The sequence below is a fragment of the Armigeres subalbatus genome, chromosome 3, assembly GCF_024139115.2.
Source record: "Armigeres subalbatus isolate Guangzhou_Male chromosome 3, GZ_Asu_2, whole genome shotgun sequence".
NCBI classification, from domain to species: Eukaryota; Metazoa; Arthropoda; class Insecta; order Diptera; family Culicidae; genus Armigeres; species Armigeres subalbatus.
This window is the reverse complement of record NC_085141.1, coordinates 274,389,952-274,415,789: the sequence shown is the minus strand read 5'-3', so window position 1 is coordinate 274,415,789 and position 25,838 is coordinate 274,389,952. Positions and strand designations below refer to the sequence as shown.

The following is a 25,838-nucleotide window of genomic DNA, read 5'->3' as shown; positions in this document are numbered from 1 at the left end:
TCGTTAAAGTCATGGTCGATAGTATTTTCTCCAGTGTTACGTCTGTTTGCCTGTGTCTGTCCTTCTATTTTTTCCGCGCTTCGGCAAGACGGTCTTGAAACCTTGTTGTTTCTTAGAAGGAAGTGGAGAATTCAGAGACTCCCCCTTCTTCATGTTTTTATTAATGCTCATTGCCGAGCGTAGAGACGTGACCTTCTAAAAGGTTTTTCCCAGGACGGTGTCCTTGCAGGATTACCACCACTTGTCGGAATTTTACTTCCGCAAACGGGTCCAACGTAAAACAAAGGCACGGGTCCAAGCAAAGATCGCAACGGGATCTCTTCTTCTTCTTCTTATTGGAATTACATCCCCACACTGGGACAGAGCCGCCTCGCAGCTTAGTGTTCATTAAGCACTTTCACAGTTATTAACTGCGAGGTTTCTAAGCCAAGTTACCATTTTTGCATTCGTATATCATGAGGCTAACACGATGATACTTTTATGCCCAGGGAAGTCGAGACAATTTCCAATCCGAAAATTGTCTAGACCGGCACCGGGAATCGAACCCAGCCACCCTCAGCATGGTCTTGCTTTGTAGCCGCGCGTCTTACCGCACGGCTAAGGAGGGCCCACAACGGGATCAGTAGGTACAAATAGCGCTGAGAAGCACTGTTGAAATTAAAATATCTTCGGGTAGTATTAAAAACTTCCTCGCTATTTGTATTTCCCTGAAGTGTGACGATCCAATGAAAATAGATACTACTATCCCCATTGGTGACGACCCATAAAAAAATTCCAATGCTCCATACAGAAAGGATGGCATATGGAAAGATCGAAAATTGCTATTTTTTGCGTTACACAATGGATTTTCCCTAAGAAAGCAAAAAACTGAATGAAGAGCTCCTAAAATAGGTGGCGACATTACCCTGTCCTATCATGAATAGAACGGTGACGGAAACGTTCCCCTATCAATTTTTTCAAATCAATTCCTACCGTTTCCGTCGCCGTTTCGTTACACTGTTTTGGAGGTTTAAGGGCACAGTAACGTTATTTTAATGAAATTGTAAACTAACCATATCTATTCACACATGTAGTAACCGCAGACACCATTTCCCACTTGGTAGAATAGAACCCAACGACCTAGCACCAATTATTTTACCTCTCATTATTTGTTTCCGTCAGCCATTTTAATTACATGCAAAATCATGAAAAGACACTCGTTTTTCCTGCTCGTTATGGACGTGATTGCAGCGAGATAGATCTACACGCCGTTCGTTGGTGATGAGCGAGTGCAGTGGTTGAACATTCGTAAGTGTACTGTTTATGCATTCATTTCCTCCCCCACGATATACAAACAAGGATGCTGTCGTTCTAAATAAATTCAAAATTTAAAGAGTTTATGTTGAGTTTTGACTATGTTACCTCATTTTGAATTGTGCATGAGTGCGGATTGTCATATAAAACTATTATTGGATAAAGCGTTAAGTCACTATCGTACTGATTCAACTTTCACGCTTCATTTTTTTTAACATACAACGGTATTAGGGTAACCGTATCTTTAGTGGAGGTAGCACCAATACTGCCGTTATACGCATAACTGTCCCATCCATGTATATAGCAAACATAGGACAAATATGCATATAACGGCAGAATAGAGGAGTGGAGTTTTAATGATATATATCATATTGATCGTGCTTTAAATATCGTGTTAAATGCATCTTATCCTAAGATTTCGCTTGAAAAACTATTAAAAACAATGATTTTCCTTAATAAAATTGACTCCCTCGCACCTATAGTGGTGCAACTGTACCGATAGTGACGAATCTCATAAGAAATTATGGATCACTATGGGAAATTAATTTTTGTTTAACTAATTTTATTTGCTAATTATCTAATACATGCATTCATCTCTTAGACTAGGTGTTCCGTGTTTTCTTAACACTATCATCCTTATTTGCTATGTTACATTTTTAGTTATTACTAGTCGACCCGGCAGACGTTGTCCTGCATAGTAGGCGAGAATGTGCGTTCCGAACTGCCCATGCAAAGTTCGCATAGGAATCACAATTTTAGTTTTTCACGGTTTGCTCAATTTTACTCGTAATTTTCGCATTAGAAAATATCATATAAACCCGTCGGAAACTATAACGAATGTTTCTGCTGAAGAAATGAAAAAAATCCATCCAACCGTTTTCGAGTTATGCGGATACGAACACAGACCATTTCATTTTTATATATAAGATATATATATATATATATATATATATATATATATATATATATATATATATATATATATATATATATATATATATATATATAGATTAATACATTTCAATTGCCTCTGGCAGTTAGGATTTTTGTTCTGGTTGAATTACCTTAAACTAAACTTAACCTAATTTAAACCAAGGGTACGATTTTTGCCTAAAATTGAAAATTATTTGATTGGACATTTATTGCAATGTCTCATCATAAGAAATTCTATGAAGTTCATTGGTACTATACCACGGAGGCAACTTTAGAATCATTTTCAAAATTTTATTTTGAATCCTCTGAAGTGCCTTCTTTCTGGTATTGCAGCAACTAGTCCATATTGGTTCAGCATACAACATGGCAGGTCTAAAAAAAAAATTTTGTAAATCAAAAATTTGTTCTAAAGACAAAATTTAGATTTTTTGTTTATAAGTGAATATAGACACTTAATATATTTGTTACATTTGGCTTGAATGCCTTTAAAGTGATTTTTAAAATTTAATTTTTGATCTAGCAGAAGTCCTAAATATTTAGCTTCGCTAGACCAATTAATTGGAACCCCATTCATAGTGACAATATGTCTGCTAGAAGGTTTCAAATAAGAAGCTCTCAGCTTATGTGGGAAAATTATAAGCTGAGTTTTGGAAGCATTCGTCAGAGTCGATGTTAGCGCCACGATATGTCCTGACGTTGATAATGTCGGAGAAGTGCCCTCCATCAATCAAAACGTGGTCGATTTGTAATTCTGTCTGCAGTGGTGATCTCCAGGTGTACCGATACGGGAGGCTGTGTTAGAAGTAGGTGCTGCGAATGGCCATATTCTTGGAGGCGGCGAAAACAATTAGTCGTAGGCCGTTTTCGTTCGTCAGCCGGTGAGCGCTGAACTTCCCAATAGTCGGTCTAAACTCCTCCTCTTGGCCAACCTGAGCGTTCAAATCTCCTATGATGGGAAAAATATATTAAGCTCTTTTAGTGGAATGTATTAAACCGTCTAAGACGAATTAAGTCGACTAGTCGAGTCAAGTACAAGACACTGAAGACGACCACACAGTTGTGGTCGAAATACGTATCTGCAAAGATAACGAAAATTAACTTTTGGAATTAAATGGACAGTACTTAATTCGTCTTAGACGGCTCCTATGATGATTTTGACGTCGTGGCTTGGGCAGCTGTCGTACTCACATTCCAGCTGCGCGTAGAATGCGTCCTTATCATCATCAGTGCTTCCGGAGTGTGGGCTATGGACGTTGATTATGCTAAAGTTAAAGAATCGGCCTTTGATCCTCAACCTGCACATTCTTTCATTGATCGGCCACCACCCGATCACGCGCCTTTGCATATCGCCCATCAGTATGAAAGCTGTTCCCAGCTCGTGTGTGTTGCCGCAGCTCTGGTAGATGGTATGATTACTGTTTACGTTGTTTACGTAAGTATTATGCAATAAAAATGATTATAAAGTGCTGCAATTAGAATTTGATATGCACGCAATCCTCAAAATGAATAAATTTTTACAGACATTTTAATTTTGAAAATTTTTCTTTCTACAGATACTTTCGTTGTCTACGAATGGATTCCCGGCCACTCATGTCTACAGGACCCTCCTCGTCGTTTCGTGATGACCATCAATAGAGAAGCAATGTCGCTAGAATCAAATATCGACAATCAAGAAAAAATGGGTCACGATTTCCAATCCATGGTTGATATTGATGTCGATCAAAACGGACGAGCGCAGTAACATCTACCATCAATTGATTTTAATTTGATTTTTTTGTTTCATACTTAATTTCAATGTAATTTTTCATTTTTTTTTATTTCAGCCTTTTGTTAATTTAATTAATGTTTAACATAGATCGTAGTTCAACTGAATAGATCTGAATCCTAATTAAAATATATGCTACATCCGAATTATGTTTCCATGTGTTAAAAAAAAATTCTTGCTGTGATCATAAGAATTCCATTTACAGACTCATGAAATTTCATAAGGTAACTCTATGAATTTCTATGGCGATCTTATGAAAAACAAATGTATTCATTTAGTTCAAATTCATTCAAAGTTCACCCCATTTCATAAAGCTACCTTATGATTTTCATTCCTTTTCCTTGTGGCTAAATTTCATAAGGCAAGTTAATGAACTTCGGAAGGTTTTTAACGGCAGTGTATGATTTTCATGAGGAACTTTCGAAGGAATTCCAGAGAGAACCTGTATGTTAGTTCTTGGGGGAAAAAAGAATTTTTGTAGGAAATCCAGGAATTCCGGAAGAAAAAATTGCAGGAATTTCCGGGGAAACATCTGGAAGTATTCCCGGAGGATCTTCTGGAAGGATTCCAAGAGAAACGTCTAAAGGAATACCAACAGGAACTTTTGAAGAACTTTTTCTGGCATTCCTCCTACAGTCCATCCAGAAATGAATCCTGGTGCTTGTCCAGAAATTTTAACGAAGTTCCTAAAGAAATTCTTCCCGAAGTTCATCCAGGGATTCATCTTGAAGATCTTCCTAGAATTCCTTTCACAGTTCTAGGAGTTCATCCTGGAGTTAGACCAGGAATTCCTCTCAAAGTTTCTTCAAGAATTCCTCATGGGATTGCTCCAGAGATTCCTCCTGAACTTCCTTCAGAACTCTCCCTAGAGTTACTTTAGGAAACTCTCTTGGAGTTCCTCTAGAGTTTCCTCTGGAGTTTCTTCAGGAATTTCTCCAAAGATTCCTCCTAGCGTCTCTTCGGCAATTCTTCTTAGATTCCCTCCAATAATTTGACCTGGGGTTCATCCATGAATTCTTTTTTGAGTTCCTGCAGGAATTCTTCTTGAAGTTTCCCCAAAAATTCTTCTTGGTGCTCCTCCAGAAATTACTTCTGGAGATCTCATCCAGGAATTCGTCCTGAATTCCTCGAGGAATTCAACCACAATTCATTCTAAATTCCTTCAGGAATTCAATCTTAATTCCTCTAGGAATTCATTCTTAATTCCTCCAAAAATTTATTCTGAATTCTCCAGGAATTTATTCTGAATTCCCCCAGGAATTCATTCTAAATCTCGACAGGAATTCGTTCTGAATTTTCCCAGGAAAATTCGTTCAGAATTCCCCAAAAAATCTTTCTGAATTCCTCCAGAAATTAATTCTGAATTCCAACAGGCTTGAGTTATTCTAAGAATTCCTGGAGTAACTCCAAAATAAGTTTCTGAAGAGGCTCAAAGATGAACTTTTGAAGAAACTTTAAGCGAAGAAGAATTTCCGAAAAGACGCTTGGAAGAATCCGTAAAAAAATCAGGAAAAATACAGGAACTCCAAGAGTAATTTCTGGAAGAGCTCCAGGAGAAAATCCTGGAGGAACTCCAGGAGTAATTTCTGGTGGAGCTTCAAGAAGATTTTTTTGAGAAATTCCTGTGCGATTTCCAGAAAGAACACCAACAAGGCATTCTTAAAATAACTCCAGGAGAAATACCTTGAGGAATTCAGAATGAATTTCTGGGGGAATTCAGAATGAATTAATGTGGGAACTCTGACTGAATTCCTTGAAGAATTCTGGATGAATTCCTGGAAGAATTCAGGATTAATTCGTGGAGGAATTAGGAATAAAATCTTGGGGGAATTCAGAATGAATTGCTGGGGGAATTCAGAATGAATTGCTGGAGGAATTCAGAATGAATTCCTGGGGGAATTCAGAATGAATTTCTAAGGGAACTCAGAATGAAGTCCTGGAAGAATTCAGAATGAATTCCTGGGGGATTTCAGAATGAATTTCTGAGGGAACTCAGAATGAATACCTGGGGGAATTCAGAACGAATTCCTGGGGTTTTTAAGAATTAATTTCTGGGGGAATTCAGAAAGAATTACTGGGGGAGTTCCTGGGAGAATTCAGAATACATTTCTGGGGGAATACAGAATAAATTCCAGGGGGAATTCAGAATGAATGCCCGGGGAAATTCAGAATGAATTCAGAATAAATTCTTGGGAGAATTCAGAATGAATTCCTGGGGGAATACCACTATTCGGTGCATCTATATATACAATCATCAATCACTGTTACGTCTGGGGGAACGAGCAAAGTGGACTGTAACACTTTCTATAGGCTAGAGGGTAAGGATCCCTCTTTTAATGCCTTGTCATGGAACCGTGTCACTTTACGGCCAGGAAACTTATTCGGTATTGGGACTAGCCCGGATAAAAAACAACCATAAGCTCTATGGTGCAAACTGTATAAAAACAATACAATTCATGGGAAACAATAGATAATATTGTTTATGAATTGTATGACTTTTCGAACAAATAAACCCATCTACTGTGTTTACAATAAAATTACAATAATTTTTATTTCTCCGAAAATGTGTTTTGTACATATAATAGATTTACAATATTTTTTGTTGTTTGTCATATTTTTGTTTGTTGTTTTGTTTTCTTTAGAATTAATTATTTGTAATTTACGAAAATTTGTGCTGTTTCTTGAAGAGCATGCAGGTAGGAAAATCGGCAAAAAAGATTATTTTTTCAATTATATAATATAAAACTTGTCATCTACATTTCCAGAAATATACAAGATTGTGAGCTTTTGATGGTCGATGCCAAGAAGGTGAAGTTTATCATCGCTGCATGGTTGCAAAATCCGCAAAATTGAGTTCCGCTGCCGGGTGTCGGTGCCTATAGGCAAGCAGCGCAACGAGAACGGCCAGAACAATGTGTCGGTGATGGGATACGAACATTGAAAGGGCAAGACGATCGCGACCGGGAGGAACATCACCGCGACTAGAGGAGGTTGGAGGTGAGCGTGATGTTATTGTCATTCGTTCAACCACCCCTCCCACATACTACCCAGAGCGGTGGTTCAACGTCCAACGTGCGTGATATGTGATCCGTCGCCTAAACTCAAAGGCTTGATAGAAAAGAAAATTGTAGAAAACGACAAAATAGGTTCGATTTAACAAACATACAGCTGAATAATAAGGAGGAGTAAGCGCCAAGTTGGTACACAAGTCGTCGAGGATGACTACGAAGGAAAACATGAAGGTGAACTGGAGTTGAGCCACTCAGACCAAGAGGACAATCCAGATTTCAAGGCCACTCGCGATGAAAGCAGAAAAGGGTAAGTCGAAAATAGTATTTTCCTGGGTGGTGCGGATACACTGATAAAATAATACACGTTCGATTCATCTTTTTCGGAATATGGATATTTTCAATCAGCTTACACCATCAATTCTAGTGCAATCCACATCACTACGATGTTCTTGACATCCTCAGTTCAAATGTCATTGTATACATCCAAATTCATTATTGATACACTACCATATGATATGCACATCCATGAATAACCATAACAAATACACGTTCGACTCGTGTGTTTCAGAATGTTGATATTTCATTCCAAATTACACCATCAAGTCTGATGTATTTCACATCACTGAGATGTTCTTCACAAACTCAGTTCAAATGACTATGTTTATAGCAAATTGTATAATTGATACACCACGATGTCATATGTTTATCTAAAACAAGTTATGAATTACTTCAAACGAATTTGAGTATGCATTCAGACGATTCAGACGATCCTCCATATGTCATTATTTCAATAAAAACGGAAATGTTCATACATGTTTCGAAAGGCCGCAACATTTTTCAATTTCAATTATCGGTAAATAGTGAACTGATTTTATATTAATTTGCACTTATTAATTTATGAATAAAAAAGAAGGGATATTTTATTGTTGAGTGACCGGGAGGGCAGAAGATGTGTGGAACATGCAACCCTGCCAAATAAATGAAAAAAGTGAAGTTCACCTGCTATCTTAAGTAAAAACAAGTATAGTATAATGTTTGATTTATAAATCTACGAAGGAACTCTCAAAAAAATTAATCCATATTTATCGGAACTGTAATTAAACGACAGGAAATGTAGATTTTTTACTTCTTTTTATTAATTTGTTTTCGTTTAATTTAATCTATCCGGAATACGACTTTCGTTATACGGTTGAATCCCATTAATTTAATACATATATATTAATATTTTAAAATAAATTTTCTTGCTCTGGAAAATCTGGCTGACCTGCTGTGGTTCCTCGTTTATGTTGAATCGCACCAGAGCATACTAATTTGGTACTTTTTTTAATTGATTGCATGTTCCCTTCCTACTTTAACGGCAGCAGGATCAAATAAGATGGAATTATACTCAAAACGGCGAAGACGCATCGTCAATACTGGCCTCTTCCGACTATCCTTTGCGACGTATGTACTTCGTGGCGGCTTCTTGCTAGCAGGAATAAGCACCGAACCGATCATGTTCTCCGGCAGCAGCTCTTTTAGATGTAGGTAACTTGATTTTTTTGTGATCTGTGTGGATAATAAAACCTTATTTACCGGTTGCAGATTTCGGAAAATAAAAGCACTTACCTGTTCGAAGACAAAATCGCCGGCCTCAGCTCGTAAAATAGTATTAGTTGGTGTGGTTCAACTTCTTTTAAAATAATAAATGCAACCACCCACTGTGGATATTACATTTTTACCAACTTGATTTTTTTTTTCTATCTGTCCGGATATCAATTTCCGTCAGAGGTTCGAAAACCAACGTGACGTTTTTCTATACTTCCACCGTTGATTCGTCTAAGTTATAGGAAAACTATGTTTCTAGAAATGGATTTCGATCCGATGACGGGAATCGGAATCCGGACGGATATGCAATCATTATCATCATTAAAATGTGAAAGAAAACACGAAATACACTCACAATTCAAATGAAAATCAACACAATTATTCTTAAATATCATATATCAAACAAGCGACTATGACAAGTCGAGCAACCGAATTCGATTTGCTTTACACGTTAATACCGTGTGGTTTGTTTATAAAAAAATGCTCAGTTTTGAATGAGCCATGTCATCTGTTTTACACGTGAAATTGATTTGTATTGACAACATGCGCAAATTCATGTGTAGAACACACGGTCCTCTCGTGTATTTTTTTTATAGTGTAGAATCGATTTGGTTGTCAAACTGAAGCCAAAATTTTCTATTGTGCCGGAGCCAAACATTGGAGATTGTGGTTATGTTCGTTTCATATCTTATATTGAGAAGTATTGTTATTATTTGGGGATAAAATAAAAATAAACTTATTTCGAGTTTTGTATTCTTTGAAAACGCATATTTTCACAATATATTTCGAGTGGAAAACTAGTAGGAATGCAACTAAAAAGCATTCGTTACGAATTTCACGAGATTCAGCAGCTGATTGGAGCAAGAATGTATGTAAACAATCGTAAAGTCATGTAGAGTCTAGCGCATTTGTGCGCCCTTATGCAGCATGGAAAGATAAATTCGAAGAGCGGGAAATGTTTGACAGCCAAGTAACTGCAAAATAATTTTGTTTATGGGAGTGATTTCAAAATATCCCTCTACTCGCTTGAGCGCAGAAAAGTGGCTCTATCCGCAGCACCCAGGTATTTTCTTTGCGTGTTTAGCGAGTGAATGGCCAAGTCAAAAAATCCGGAAAAGACGCACGTTCCATACAAAATATGCCGCTGTATATGTAGTATTTTTTGCTTGGAAAAATGTGTGTCGTAACCTTTGGTTCTAAGTAAGTTTGTTCTTGTTCCTTTTTTTGTTAGTCCATGTTCGTAACATACTAAGAAAAAAACAGAAATGTTTCACATTTATGCTACTTTTGGACGGGGCAAGTGAATTACTCAAACTTATTCAATTTACTTGCTCTGTCAAAACATAGCATTATTGACCATTTTACTGGAGTCAATTGTAGTTTTTTGTCTCAAAAATATCCTTTAGATGCTAAAACTCACTCACGTTTCTTTCTTTCATAGGTCGGTGTGTGTATCAGAGAATCAGTCATAAAAAAGAAGATGGGACGAAGACACCAGAAACTACAGTACTTCAAGCGGATATTTCTTCCGGTTTCAGTGGAAACTAAGGACGCTTTACATAGAGTGTGGATCGAACTGCTCGACTAAACGGTGTAGCTGCAAGAAGTTGTACGAAATTAGATAGAGATTTTTTGAAACTACGGGAGGAAAAGAAAAATTAGGTGACATAGAATGGCGTCCGTTAGCGCTCGCTGAATAACCGCAAATTGTAATGTTCATTACAAAGAATTCTATTTCTGAGAAGATCTATTAATAATATATTATATTGCATTGATGGTAGGGCGATTTGATTTTTACGCAAATTATTGTTTATGTAACAAAAGAATATTTGTATGCTTGTCCAAACATTCAATCAGCGCCCTTAAACATTTTGAACCGAACATAAGTGCATGTTTGAATGAATGCATTGAACGATCAGGATTAAAATCATAGAACAGTTACGAGAATATACATAATAGAGAAAAAAAACAAAAGAAACATCTGCTTAATTCGGCATCAATTGTTTTTTATCTACCAATATCATTATATATACTTCTAGTTATTAGTGTAATATTTTGAGTTGAGGAAATAAAATTAACATTACAGTATACATACATCATACCGTGGTATATAATATCATTGACAATATTTAATTTACATTTATCAAGCTATAATCCCACGAAAAAAACGAGCAATGGGTAATGTTTCAACATAACCGCGAGTAGACGTAGAACTTGTATAAACGTAATGTATTTACATTTAACTTCTAACTTTTGGATCTATGGAGTTTGATTATAGGTATTGATTTTGGAAACGACAACTTCCATGCTGTGTAGAATTATCATAGCAATTTGTTTATTCAAAACTTCTGGAAATAAAACAAATAATTAAATACATAAATAGAATTGCTTTGTTTCTAACTATTAAGCCCTTATTTACTCAGGCAAATATAGGGCATTTATACACTGAAAATATTATACACGCTCATACTACTGGTTCCACACGTGAATCTTCACTAGTTGAGTTCCATACTAAATTAACGTGTAATTCCAGTTGCTAATGTCAAAATTGTAAACGATTGATGCATTTGAACTACTAAAGAAATTAACAAGAAAAACACGTTAAATCGTTATGGATTGCTTTTGTGTGAGACGTCAAAAATGGGTACCGTGCCTTATTGCATTCACATCTGAATGTAAACTATCTACAAATAATAATTAAACGCAATTTAGAATTTGCTAAATAAAATAATTTATTATTCAATGTATCAAGAAGAATATATGCAACTAGCGTATATGGCACAAAGTAATCCAATTGTACCATTTGTGGAATGTCGTTTTGATCCTGCTGGTATATCGAACAGATGGTCGCCTATCACTGTAAATTCAATCATATTTATTATAAAAGTATTAAGAAAAATAACTATAGGCCTTGTACAAAAGATATTTTAGTTACTAGATAAAGATTGTCGCTGTCGTCGCTGTCCGGAACATCTTTTGCTGGTGAGGATAGGGGAGCTAAATGTCAAAGAAGGAAAATCCATACGATTTGCAGCTTGGTACCCAACATGTTCCGGACAGCAGAACAAAGGGAACCGAAGCGACAATCTTTATCTAGTAACTAAAATATCTTTTCTTTGTACTTACCTTTTGTAAAATTCATCTGCGTTGCCGTGCTTATCGTTTGAACCACGCTAAACTGTGTGATAAATATGGAAGCACGAAGTTTTTCTCACCATGCTGAGCAAAAAAGTTCAGTATAATGAACCTAAAGGAATTGATGTTCAAAACACGTTCAAATAAACAGGATTGGCAAGTGGTATCGATTCTGTATTATTTCCGATGAATTTAACGTGGATCGCTAGTCAAAATGAATAATAATGAAACACGTTAGATGCACATGACAAGAAGCATTAAAACTAACGTGGATAATTAGTGAAACTATTGAGTAATGAAACACGTTCGATCTACGTGCAAAAGAACATTGGATAAGCGTGTTGATTATTTTCAGTGTAAATTTCTTATTGATTATAGTATTTGAGTTATTAAAACTCTATTTATAAAATTTTCAGACTTGAGCAAAATGTGCTATACTAGGGGAACTGTCCCGTTTTCCAAACAAAGAAATACAACACCAATTTCATTGCTTCTTTTTGCTAACGTGCGTGCTTACTGCTGAAAAAATCACAACAATAAGAAACAAGTCAAGGAGCAGTAACGCTACTAAAATAAAGGAGGTACTGCTAATACGTCAACGAAAAATTATTTAATGTTTTGATTCCAAACTCCGAGTTTACGTCAAGTTCAATAATAGAATTTCTCAGAAAATTAAAAACAAAGAATAAGATATTGTTTATTTAAATAGTCTTCTGGAAACTATTTTTTGCGGACTTTTTTAAAACATTTTCATGGAACACAGCGAAATTTTCAATCTAAAATGGATATTAACACTATTGCTGATTGTGCATCTTTGTGGATCATGTGGATTATCAAACCAATCACTTTTCGTGGATGTGCAGACCTGGGCTAATTTTATTCTTCTTCACCCACCACCGCGTCGCATCATCAGCCATCATCGGCTTCTAGCCGTGAACTCCGAGCGATGCGATGGGGCGGCGATTGCATCCATCGCAACCGACACCATCCGACCATCATCAAGCACAGAATGACAAAAAAATGCGCCCACTTCTTTCATGCATATTCGCAGACCCACCGGCAGTTCTACCGCTGGTGACTGCATGCTGTCGCTGTGTAGGTAAACACAGCGAACGAACGAACGAAACGAAAAATGCGCGAGCAAAAAGCACGTCAGTACGCGCTGCTGTCACAAATTGTAATGACTCGCACACGGCAGGCACTGCTTCTTTTATACACAAAGAAAATCTTCCGGTAGACCCGAAGGCCCGTGACATACCGCATTCTGATGTCCGTGTTAGCAATGCACGGGATTGGTTACATATGAGATTTTTGCTGGCTTTGACAAGAAATGAAATTTTCAATAGCTTATCGTTAATAATCTTAAGTTTCAATGAAATAGGCAAAATGCTGGAGAGTGTCCGAGTCGATTCATATATAAATCTTAAAAATCCATCGAAAGATAGAAGCGCTAGTAACGTTCAAAATCTTCCCTTCCAGCGTAACGCTCTCGATTTCCAAAAATCTGAATGACACCCAGTATAGTAAAGAAAGACGTAAGTTCTACGTCAAAAATCGTTTTATTGTTTTGCAATTAACTAACAATAAGCCTTTTTTATTATAAAAACAATAGATAAACAATAAAAGTAATAGTTTTGGTCAAAGAACTATAACAATATCGGAACAATAGAAATAATTGTTTTGTGTTCTAAAATGTATGAGAAAAAAAGGATTTTTTTACTGTTACGGTAACTAACAACCCACCTTTTTTATTGTAAAAGTCTCAATAACAATAAATTTTATGGTATATCACAATATATTGTATTGTAATTTTATTGTAACGCTCACATTACTTTTTATTGTAATTTTAAAGTATTCTTTCGTATTGTAACAAAAAAAAATATTGTTTTTTATTGTACTTTTTATTCGGGCTGCGTAACTTAGAAATAATTGAACACTGGAATTAACTTAACTACTCATCTTTAATAACTAATTCAAATTTAAAGAAAGCAAAATGGATATTCACACGTTGATTAACTTCAACATACTCCGCACTGTACCGCGGGACTGTACCCGATCAATAATGCATAACAAAATTATAACAAGGGGAGTTATTTATTTCAGAAAAATATTGTAACAAAATGTGTTATAAAATTGGCTGGTTAGTTGTTAAAATAACAAAAATTATATCAAAAATAACTCTAACCGTAACACAATTAGAACAGAGGTTGATACCTTTATATCAACATTATAACAAACGTTGATATAATTTTTCTGTACAAAAATCTACTTTCCAGGTAATTGCCTACATCACGGATAGAAATCTGGTACGCTACGCTTTTGTTGGAATATCAGGTAGTTTGCAACGCTTCGCTGTAGATCGAAAATGGATAGGAAGCAGGCGCCAGTTGGTTGTAGAAGTCGCTCTCGATAGATAACAAATAACGATAAAAGAGTTTGCCTGTTCGAATCTCCACAAGCCATATGTATACAAGTGCGATAGACTAGAATCAGACAGGCAGCCCCACCGAGAAGCTATGATGTTCTGTTCTCTGTTTTTTCCGTTAGGGACCATATTTTTTTTTTTGCTCGGGTAATACAACAGGCACGGCAAATGTTGGGTAAAGCGTACCATTTGTACTTCGCGTACCTGAAGGAATAAAATAGACCCCATCTCGCGGTCCTTAGCCTTTTACCCACTCGTGGTGCTGGCCGGGATACGAGCAACCTTAGGGAAGATCGGGTAACCATCCCCGGTGGGAACTAAAGCCTGTCCACGTTAAATTTCGGACACTGAGATAATGTCCAAATGATTTTTAGTAATTTAATTTTAGTAAACGATTGGATAGTCGGATCATGGAACGTGAGAACTCTGAATGAACCCGCACGTGTTGGACTCCTGGCTCGTGAGCTGCAGAAGATCGGCGTGAGTGTGGCAGCAATCCAGGAAATACGGTGGCCCAGAACTGGAGAACGTGAATTCCGGGCGGTGGATCCCATCGCGAACACTTCATTCAAGTACCACATCTACTATAGCGGCGCTGACAGAGCAGAACGAGGAGTTGGCTTCATGGTGATCGGGAAGCAGATGAAGCCTGTTATCCGGTGGAAGCCGATAAGCGACCACATTTGCGTGTTGAGAATGAAGGGCAAATTCTTCAACTATAGCTTGATCAGCATCTATGCCCCAACGAACGATGAGCCTGATGACGTGAAGGATGAGTTCCATGAGAGCCTTGATAAGGCCTACGAAAGTGCCCAACACAAGATGTAAAGAAGGTCATCGGAGATGCAAATGCCCAGATCGGAAGAAAAAGTTTATTTCGCCCTGTCATTGGTACGGAAAGCCTTCATTCCGCTACCAACGATAATGGTCTGCGACTAGTTACCTTTGCTGCTGCTAGAGGGTTGGCAATAAGATGTACCTACTTCGCAAGTGAGAATATCCGCAAACACACCTGGCAACATCCGAGTGGAGATACTTGCTCACAGATAGACCACGTGCTGGTCGACGGACGACATTTCTCGGATGTTATAGATGTAAGGTCCTTCAGAGGTCCGAAGATCGACTCATATCACTACCTTGTAGTTGCAAAAATTCGGGCGTGACTCTCCAGCGTCACGAATTCACAAAACAACAGAACGATGCGTTTCAATATCCAACGCTTGTCAGTTGAAGAAGTTGCTGAACAGTACCACCAGAAGCTGGACGAGCGGATAAGAGATGCCACCTGATCTGGTCAACAGATTGTGGGAACATATCGACGAAGCTGTGACTACAACAGCGCAGGAAGTGTTGGGAACTGCACAGCAACGCCAACGAAATGGTTGGTTTGATGAGGAGTGTCAGCGAGTGACGAATGAGAAAAATTTGGCTAGGAGTCGAATGCTAGTGGCTCGTACCCGTTCCAACAGAGAGCGGTACAGTGTAGCAAGGGCAGAAGAGAAACGAATCCACCGCAGAAAAAAGGCAACACGAAGAGAGTGTGATAACTGAAGCGCAGGAGAACATGGATAGAAACGATATGCGGAGGTTTTACGCAACTGGCGCGCGGCATAAGACTGCACCAGTGCCCGCCATGTGCAATGACCGAGAGGGGAATTTGCTGACAGACAAGACTGGCAGCCGGGTGGAAGGAGCACTTCGAAGATTTGTTGCACGGTGTACATGAAGGTGTATCGGTGTATTAAGGAGCAGGATGGACATAGTCGGCGACGGTCAAGCTGTGGAACCACCTACGCTGGATGAGGTTAAGAAGGCTCTAAACGAGCTCAAAAACAGTAAAGATGTTGGGAAGGACGAGATCCCGGTCGAGCTTCTCAAACACGGAAGGGAGAAGCTGCATCAATCAATCCACCACACTATCCAGGAAATATGGGAGGGTGAAGAACTGCCTGCCGGCTGGTTGAATGGCCTCATATGCCAAATCTATAAGAAAGGGCACAGACTAGAGTGTGCCAATTACAGAGGGATCACCCTATTAGGTGCTATTAGGAGATCTGGCGTGCAGAGGAACGGTACTATCATCACACGGTCGTTTATGCTCCTGGGTTTTGCGGACGACATCGACCTTATTGGAATCGATCGCAGAGCAGTAGTGGAGGCTTTTGTCCAACTGAAGAGGAAACGGCGAGGATAGCCTTAACCATTAACTCTACCAAGACAAAGTATTGTCGGCGTAGCACCAACTTAGAATTCGGAAGTCGGGACTACCGAACCGAACTTTCTTCCGATGTTTTATCTGTCAAACTAATTGATGCGTTGTTTAGCACATCTTTAGGCGAATCCAGCGCACTACTTCCGAAGTTGGGAAAGTTGCCTGTATCTGGAGAAAAATCCAACTTCGGTATGAAAGGCGGTATAACTTTGTTCCGGATAGACAATACATGGTGGCAAAGTACAAGGAAGACCTAGTGGTGGTTGAAGTTGTTGAAGAAAGTGTTTACCTTGGAACGCTTGTGACATGTGACAATGACGTTTCCCGTGAAGTGAAAAGACGTATTGCTGCTGCGAAAAGGGCCTTTTACGGATTACGTAACCAGCTTAGGTCCCGCAACAAGCAGGCGGAAACGAAATTTGCTCTATACAAAACTCTGATGCTACCAGTGGCCCTTTATGGACATAAAGCATGGACATTAAAAGAGGCGGACCGGAGAGCTTTCGGGGTTTTCGAACGAAAAGTGCTGTGTACAATACTCGGAGTGCTGTGCTGTGCTGTGTACAATACTAGAAAATGGTGTGTGGCGCAGACGCATGAATCGTGAGCTGTATCAAGTATACAAAGAAGAAAATGTTGTGAATCGTATAAAATACGACAGTGGGCTGGTCACTTAGTGTGAAAGTCGGAAGAAAGATTAGCGAAAACAATATTCAACAGAGAACCAGATAGGGGCCGGCGACTCCGTGGAAGGCCACGAACACGCTGGCTGCACGCGGCGGAATCGGACCAGGTATCCAGGTAGGTAATAAAACAGGTTCAAATACATCATCTGAACTGGTGCTCTATATTTTTCAAATATTTAACAATAACGTTATTCATTGAATATTTTTGCATAAATGCGAAACGCACTTGTAAACGGCTTTTTATTACCGAGGCGCTAGCACTTGTGATTCCATTTTCAGCGTGGTTAACGCAGCACCGATCAAATGAAGCGATCCAGTCACTAAAATATCACATTCCTGGTAATTGTTTTCGATCTGATCCATCACTGCATCCAGAGCAGGACAAACATGTACGTAGCAACCGTTTGAGGAGTTTCGTTGAACCATCAGTTCGCGCCATAGTTGAGCATTTTCTCGACAGCGTTTCAATTGTTCTTCTCTGGGAAAGTTATGATTGATTGCATCTGGAAAAAGGAAAAATGCCAAACTGTTGATATGTGTAGGGAAACAAGAAGTACAATAATAATGTTCAAATGCATGTTTAATTCAAGATTCGTAAGATACCAAAAGCAAAAACAAACACCAGAGGCATATTTCATATGATTCTAGAAGTTCATTTGGATGTTTGTTGTTGCTGATAACATTGACATTATAACGCATGACAGAAGGGCACATCATACAGAAAGCTAAAGCTTGAGCGGATCAGACTTATCACGGATCACTTCAAAGAAAAGATAATGGAAGATTTGAGCTCTCATAAATAGCGACGATTGAAGATTTTGTACACTTACTGACGTTCACTGATATTGACACGAGCAAAGCAATTTGTATGCACATTGTATTGTCTACAGAAAGCTAATTAGATAGATAGTCAAACTAGTGGAAGATTTTCTAATAACACAATCACGATGGATGAAACGTATGAAAAATTCTCCGATGAAAAATATTTTTTCAAAGCTTTCGGTAGAAGAATGAAAGAAAACACTTTAACATAAAACATTCAAATAGAAAGTGATCCTTAATCTACGAAGAAAGTAAAGAGGCTAACGACATAAAACCATAGACCGACTGTGTACGACTCGTGGAGCGTGAACGCCAACTTTTCAGGAGAATAGCTCACATGAGCCGAGTAATGCCCCTCGTTGTCTTTGGATGCATGCGACATCGATTATAATTTTATCGGACTTACCTATATTGGATATTGTTTGTGATGCAATGTTCGGCGCAAAAAACACACTGTCGAATTGTACATGCTTCGATAGTACTGCCAACAGCTTTCGCATGTCACGATCTCCGGTCGCATTGAAGATCAAAACTGCTGGATTTCCTCTTCTTTGGCATGACTGAAACCATTTGGAACAGATATCTAAACTTTCCACAGTGTGTGCACCATCTAAAAATATCCGCTTATTTCCTTTGCGGATTCTATGACATCGTCCAGGCCAGAAGCAGGCCTCGACCCCCTTGCTGACTGTTTCCGGTATACAGCCTTCGTTTGAATTTAACAATTCTGGTCGCGTTCGTCTGATCCAGTCCAGAGATATTTGAATAGCAAGAGAAGTGTTTAATTTGATGGCCAAATTATGTGTATCAATAATCGGTTTCCTTTCCCATTTGTAGAAATCCAAGTCAGGTACAAGGTGAAGCTTGGCTTCCATTTTTTGACACTGGTTTGCGATCACGTCTAAGCAGCCCTCCGGTTGACGCACAGTGTAAACATCCGAATGTTCCTTGATAATGCCGGCTTTCTGCCACGCGATATCTTCGATTGTGTTTCCCAGCAATGCCGTATGCTCTATCCCGAGGGACGTAATCGCCGATAGTTTTGTGCCACGCACCACATTTGTACAATCATATCTACCTCCAATGCCGACCTCTATGATTGCAACATCGACTTTTTCTCGCAGAAATACGTTGAAGGCCAGTATAGTAAGGAAATTAAAATAGGCTGGCAAATCCCGAAGATGATCTTTAGTGTTCAACAGACGATTGTAGATCCTCCAAAAGTAAGTGGCAAATTTTGCCGAATCTATTGGCACCCCATCAAGTCGAATGCGTTCTGTCACCGACACAAGATGCGGCGAGCTGAAGAAACCAGTTCTATAACCATAAGAACGCAAAATGGACTCCACTAATGAACATGTTGAACCCTGAAAAAAGAAACATAATAAACTATTTATCAATATTTGTGAATGCTATGAGGTGCTATGAGTATTTTGCAAGGTATTTTGCTTTCGCTATCAGTTTCAAATATTAAATTTACATCAACAACAGCAGCTCTTGAATTGACTGTCTGTATTAGGACGGTTACGTTATCAAATTTGATGATCACTTTCAACCAACCAACACTCTCGATTTACACCATCCACATCGTCAATACATACATCGATCTTTTCAATTCATATTTCGACAGCGATTATAATATCAATTATATATTATATATCGTAAACGTTTAGGAAATATTATTTTAATTTAAGGTTTCTGATCGTCTGCAGCACAGCAAAAGGTGTTACTATCTTTGAGAACATGTAAGTCCCATATTGATACTAAAGCCCTTGAAAACAGTAACACACAGCAATGCAGCATAAACCACACAAACGATACGATGAACGCATACACATATGCTTACCTTTCCTTTAGTACCGGAAACATGAATAACCGGAAGTTGATCGAGCGTTTCCAATGAAATTCCAATCCTCTTTAAAAACTTCACCGTCTCTTGTATGTGGATTGAATCCACTGTATGCGTCCTGCTGGTTGAATTTTGGAGCACACTGAAGTTGGATTGTAGTGAATTTAGGGCTTCTACTGCATTCTGCAATATTAAATGGACACTGTCATTATATCTCCCGTGTGTAATACTACCATTTATCAATCCTTAATCTATCTTACCTCGTAGTTCTCTACCATGGGTTGCATCGATCCAACCAGACTATCTTTACCACCGCACGAAACTGAGGTTGGTGATTGTGGAGCAACCACCGCCTTGGAAGAGACTTCAGTCAGGCTATGAACGGCGGCACTGGTGGCCAGCGAGGCACGTGTTGATGCTTCCAGTACCATTTTGTAGCGTAAAGTGGATGCAATTAGTGCCAATTGAGCGCGCAGCAGCATTATTCAGCGTGTTTCCAACACTCTGGTGTTTTTAACGCGAAAATGAATTACGATGCGGCACAAACACAGATCTAGTTCTCGTCTATACACCATGTGGAAGGGCAATGATTTCCTGTCGAACAGGCCTTGTGGAGTCTCTGAGCCTTCTTTCTACAATATAATCACTTCACGCAATACAAACACTCATTGAATTCCGATAATACCACATTGTAGCTGTTTTCAGTAAATTAAAATTAAACAATACTTGAGATATTATTTGTATTAATAAATCGTCGGTTTTAGAGGTGCACATTTTAGAATCCGTAACAATATAGGACTAATGGCCCTCCTTAGACGTGCGGTAACATGCGCGGCTACAAAGCAAGACCATGCTGAGGGTGGCTAGGTTCGATTCCCGGTGCCGGTCTAGGCAATTTTCGGATTGGAAATGGTCTCGGCTTCCATGGGCATGAACGTATCATCGTGTTACCCTCATATTAATTATAATGTTATACGAATGCAGAATAATGGTAACGCAGTTAATAACTGTGGAAGTGCTCAATGAACACTAAGCTGCGAGGCGGCAATGTACCAGTTGGGGATGTAATGCCAATGAAGAAGAAGAAAGAAACAATATAATGTGTTGATTTATGTAACATTAGGTATATAGTTCGTTATCAACAATATGGACAAAAATATTATGTCGACAAAACGAAACGTAACAAAAATACATAATATCACTCGCGTACACACCGTACACACGCTCAAACGTGTTTCTCACACGTTAACTCCGCCCAGGAATTTAGACAAGTTTAGGGCAACTTCACCAGTGGTCTATACTCTTGGTCCAAATCTATACAGTAGACGTTCGATAACTGCAAGTCAATTAACTGCAATGCTTTTTAACTGCAATTCGATAGTTGCAACAGTTTTGCAGTATCGGACCGCTAAACTTCAAACTGACGTCAAACTCAATGACAGCTGCATTGCGCTGCACATTTAGATGCACTTTTATTGCATCTGACGTCGATTGACAACCGTTTGACGTCTAAAATGCGTTGCAGTTATCGAACGGCATTCGTTAAGGTGATTATACAATAAAGCCAGAAATCGGCCATTTTGTAGACCACGTGCTTTTCCAATATTTTTTTCAAGAGCACGAGATGGAAGAACCATAACGCGTATGGGGCTGAGATAATGGTAGATCGTCTGTTTAGAGCATTAATCCAGTTGAAACCCTAAATTGGGAGCTAGCGAAGTTGGTTTTTCACAATCCGTACGTTAAACCTAACTTCGGAAGTGGTGCGCTGAATAGCGCTTCGCGATATGAAAACAGCGCATCACTTCCGAAGTTAGGTTTAACGTACGGATTGTGAGAAAAATCCAACTTCGCTGTCCCCCAATTCCGGGTTTCAACTGGATTGAGAATAATGCTGCACAATCCTAATTTGATTTTCGGCACTGTACGAAAACTATTACGCCAGATTCGAGCTTTAGGAAATGTATGTAGATAAACGTGTGGTGAATTTGAAATTCACCACGGGCTTCATTCTATAATCACCTTAACTGAAAAGTAAACATTTTGCAGTTATCGAACGGCTACTGTACCACATTTGGACCAGGTCCAAATGAAAAAAAAAAAAACAGAATAATCCACCTACACGTAAAAAAATAACCTTATATGTTATGGCAAGAAACCATTCGAAAATACGGTCGCCTTGACGTGACGATATGTACATATTATTAGGACCAGCCACAGAATAATTTAATTGAATAATGAGCTCAAAAGGAAAAACTATTCATTTCAGATCATTTTACTTTGAAAGAAAAGGGTTGAATGGAGAGTATACAGGGATAGGGGACTGCTTTCTGGGGAAAAAAAAATTTCCAAATAAAAATATTCTACTTCGTTTTACTAGTATTTCCGTTATTGAGATTGACAGCTCTACAGTTTTGTTTTAAATGCTCGTACTTTTAATTTCAGAGTGATATACAGCTTTTCAAACCATCGTTGTCACAAAAGTTGGCATACTTTTTTTTCTAATGTACGCAACTCTCTACGAAAAAGAACCAACGCAACTTTTTATTTTAACCAATGGTTTTCTTAATATTAATAATGATTTTTCTTTCTGTACCGTGGACCCCCGATAATTTGAACGGTACCTCATTCAAATTAACGGGGTTCATTTTTAATTTGAACTTCTGGTTACTCTATTTGCATCAGAAAAACTGGTTTCTGGCTGCTCTCTTTGCTGGTTTGTTTTGATTCTGCATTCCGTTTCACGATGTTCCATTTTTCTTTTCTCGATTCCACGTGTTAAATGACGTTTGAACCATTTTTAATTTGAACGATGTTCAAACGAACGGGGTTCAAATTAAAAAGTGTTCAGATTAAAAGCGGTCATATTACCGGGGGTCCACGGTATAGCCTTTCGGTACAACTTTCTTGTACGAGAAAGGCAAAAACAATGTAAATGGCAGCCCACAATGATTTGTCGAAAAGTTATGTTTATCTTTTTCGTAAACTGAGAGTCAATTTCCTGTGCATCGTGCATCGAAAAATACCGCGATTCCATTCCGGAATCCGCATGGAAAGTTTCATTCGCGAAGTCGAAGCAAATTCTGCTCTTCCCACCTATGGGAAATCCCATTGCTATCTGTCAGAGTTTGAGTGAAACATGGCCGCCATCTCCTCCTCTCTGTTGCTCTACTGTAAAAACGGTAAAAACCCATAAAGAACTGTCATTGTTTGTGTGAAGAATTTTGCTTCGACTTCGCGAATAACGCTGGTCTGGACACAACTTGCAATGCAATACAGTGGATGCTGATGCGAACCCGAAAACACAAATGGAAAAAAATATTCTCGGAGTAATGACCGGAATAGAATATGGCATGCGATGCGCTTTATATCGGAAGAAAACGAGACTCGATTGAATCCGCGTTGTGATTCCGTCACTTCCAGCATTATTTTAAACATTGGAGCCACGGATTTGATTGATCTTCCGATCTGCTGTAAACGGAGTGCTTGGTGTAAAGCTGTGTAAAGTCGAGGTGCTCGTTCTTCAGTCGTCAACTCAAATGTGGCCGAAGACTCGGAAGTTTTTATTATGCTGAGAGATGAAGCAAGTTTTTATTATGCTGAGAGATGAGAAAAGGCAAACATTAATAGAATATCTAGAACCATTTCCAAAGCGGATAAGGGCGACGAGCATTCCGGATTGAGTGATTTGCGAACGAACGAACGACGATTTGGACGCAGCGAATCAGAGTGATGCACAAGTAGGTTTTAATAGAATTACATTAGTTCTATTTAGTTATGACTTGATCTTTTGCATGCTGTTGGATGGATATTTGCCCAGACATTAGATAATCAATCGGTTGAGCTTAATGTTGCTTTAGATAGGGGGAAAGACGGCAGGTTTTGTTCTATTATTGTCAGGGTGGGTTTTTGTCGACCAAATTTTATGAAATTTGGCCACAATATTCTTTGATATGCAAAGAATGTTTAGGTGCCAAATTTCCCGAATAGAAAATACAATAGAATTACATTAAAATGTCATTAAATTACAATACATTTTATTGATGAACATTCAATTCTATTGTTCTTCTATTGTATCACATTGTATCAATAAATTCTATTGTAATGGCAAAAATTTATTCGAGAAATAAACGATTTTTTTATTGTTACGATAACTAACAACCCCTATTTTCTATTGTAAAACTGCCATTTACTATAGGATTTATAGTGAAAAACAATATTTCTAATCCAGCTTTCCACGCTCGGTAATGGCGGCTTGTCGGTGTGTAAAAATTAATCAGTCACTGTACTTTTTGACACTAGCTGGAGGAAAACTCACTGGTGAAAAGGCCTTTTTTTCCTTCCCCTCACCCAGGAACGCCAGTGAGCTTTCCTCCAGCTAGTGTCAAACAGTACAGTGACCGATTGATTTTTACACAGCAGCAAGCCGCCATTACCGAGCGTGGAAAGCTGGATTGTTATTCTATTGTGAGCAACAATCCAGCTTTCCACGCTCGGTAATGGCGGCTTGTTGGTGTGTAAAAATCAATCGGTCACTGTACTTTTTGACACTAGCTGGAGGAAAACTCACTGGCCAAAAGGCCTTTTTTCCCTTCCCCTCACCCAGGAACGCCAGTGGGCTTTCCTCCAGCTAGTGTCAAACAGTACAGTGACCGATTGATTTTTACACACCGACAAGCCGCCATTACCGAGCGTGGAAAGCTGGATAGAGTTTATTGTAATTATCAGGCCTATGCTAAGAGCTCATGTTTAGCGTAGCCAACACCAACACCAACGCCGAGCAACGTACGTCAAATCTAAAAAAGCCTAACATCATAAAACATCCAAATTCAACTTTCTTCAATATGTATCTTTAATCGGGAATATTCATTAAATATGACTAATGAGTTTAATTGATTCAAAACTTATTTTACATGATCAATTTTGATTTTACTTACATGGAGATCAACAATTTGTCTTTTATTTCACCGTGAAAAGCTTGAGCAGAATTTAAAAATAAATCCTGCTCTTTTATTGTTGTGGATATTTTTAATTATCAAGCTACAATCATTGGTGTTGTTGACGATTGTTGACATCTCATGCAACTGACAGCGGTCTATCTGCACACTGTGCCCGGGACATGGTGGCTATTTTTAAGCTAAGGGAGTTAGATAGGGATGTCTATAGCCTGGTAATTATCATTAAATTTATCGTATTGTTACAAAAATTTCTAATGTATTGCGCTTTTTGCACTTTATAAGAGTTTTGCGAGATTTTTTTTCTCACACTCAATACACTCAAAAAAGTTTGATTTTCCGTGTATAATATTTGTGTGCACGCAAAAAAATGTTGCGGTCGAAACTACCATTCCGAGGGTTAATTTAAGAATACGCACCGACGATTTTCAGCAGACAACAAACCCGTTTGATTTTACCATGCGCGCGGTAAAAATCAACTGTGGTCCTGGTGGAATGTTGTTGCATGAACTGAATCAGTGGTGAATTTGTCCGAATGCGTGGTTAATTTAACTGAAAATTTGTGGTTGTTTTAAAAACATGGCGTAGTCTACAAAATAGTAACCGTTACCATGGAATTTTTCTCAGTGTGTGAGTGCTCAATCTGAAAACAAAATTTTTAAAATAGACGTCAAATCATGGCGGGAATCGTTTTAGTGTATACGCTTACATGTGACTAACGAGTAATGGGTTATAATTGGGTAAATTTCAGTAACAAAAATCGATCAACCCGAAATGAGAGTGAGTGTGAGAAAAAGAAGCGGGCAAATCACAATCTACACATAACTCTTCAAATTGGTGAAATCGGCAATAATTCTATTGGACTTTTTTATTCGGGTTGAGCATACTCAGTCATAAAAACCCCCCTGACAATAATAGAACAAAACCTACCAAAGCCGTCATTCCCCCTAATAAGTCAATCCTTACTGCATAATAAATCTGCTTAGTTTGGGATTTTATATAGTGAGAAGGCACGAGAAGGCTTGATTTTTTTGTGTACATCAAAAGAAATCGACAGAAACAAATATTTTTTTCATGATTACATATTTATTAATTACAACATTCATTTTAGATCAACTGTCAACGACATATTATAATCTCCAGTGCAAAGCGTTCGCGACTATCA

At 38.4% G+C, this 25,838-nt stretch overlaps 1 protein-coding gene and 2 long non-coding RNA genes across 3 annotated transcripts; 1 reads left to right on the top strand and 2 right to left on the bottom strand.

The window, feature by feature from the left end:
* The first annotated feature begins 6,620 nt into the window (after positions 1-6,620).
* On the top strand, positions 6,621-10,683 carry LOC134219868 (uncharacterized). The gene is made up of 3 exons (XR_009981691.1): positions 6,621-6,687; positions 6,757-7,309; positions 10,031-10,683. It is a non-coding gene; the product is annotated as an uncharacterized LOC134219868 (long non-coding RNA).
* LOC134219867 (uncharacterized) lies at positions 8,416-9,115 on the bottom strand. The gene is made up of 3 exons (XR_009981690.1): positions 8,945-9,115; positions 8,611-8,745; positions 8,416-8,550 (listed from the first exon to the last, which is right to left on the bottom strand). It is a non-coding gene; the product is annotated as an uncharacterized LOC134219867 (long non-coding RNA).
* Positions 10,684-17,185: 6,502 nt separating the features above from the next.
* LOC134224466 (folylpolyglutamate synthase, mitochondrial) lies at positions 17,186-20,725 on the bottom strand. The gene is made up of 5 exons (XM_062703822.1): positions 20,445-20,725; positions 19,979-20,364; positions 19,716-19,901; positions 18,276-19,236; positions 17,186-17,550 (listed from the first exon to the last, which is right to left on the bottom strand). The coding sequence occupies exons 2-5, from the start codon at positions 20,198-20,200 to the stop codon at positions 17,291-17,293; spliced, it is 1,629 nt and encodes a 542-aa protein (XP_062559806.1). The 5' UTR covers positions 20,201-20,364; positions 20,445-20,725; the 3' UTR covers positions 17,186-17,290.
* Between the last annotated feature and the right edge of the window lie 5,113 nt (positions 20,726-25,838).

Excerpts from the sequence above, each read along its gene's own strand:
- LOC134224466 (XM_062703822.1), bottom strand. The coding sequence starts at position 20,200 with ATGCTGCTGCGCGCTCAATTGGCACTAATTGCATCCACTTTACGCTAC. Across the intron at positions 19,902-19,978 it reads CCATGGTAGAGAACTACGAG|AATGCAGTAGAAGCCCTAAA; the intron begins GTAAGATAGATT and ends TTAATATTGCAG. Across the intron at positions 19,237-19,715 it reads TTTCCGGTACTAAAGGAAAG|GGTTCAACATGTTCATTAGT; the intron begins GTAAGCATATGT and ends TTCTTTTTTCAG.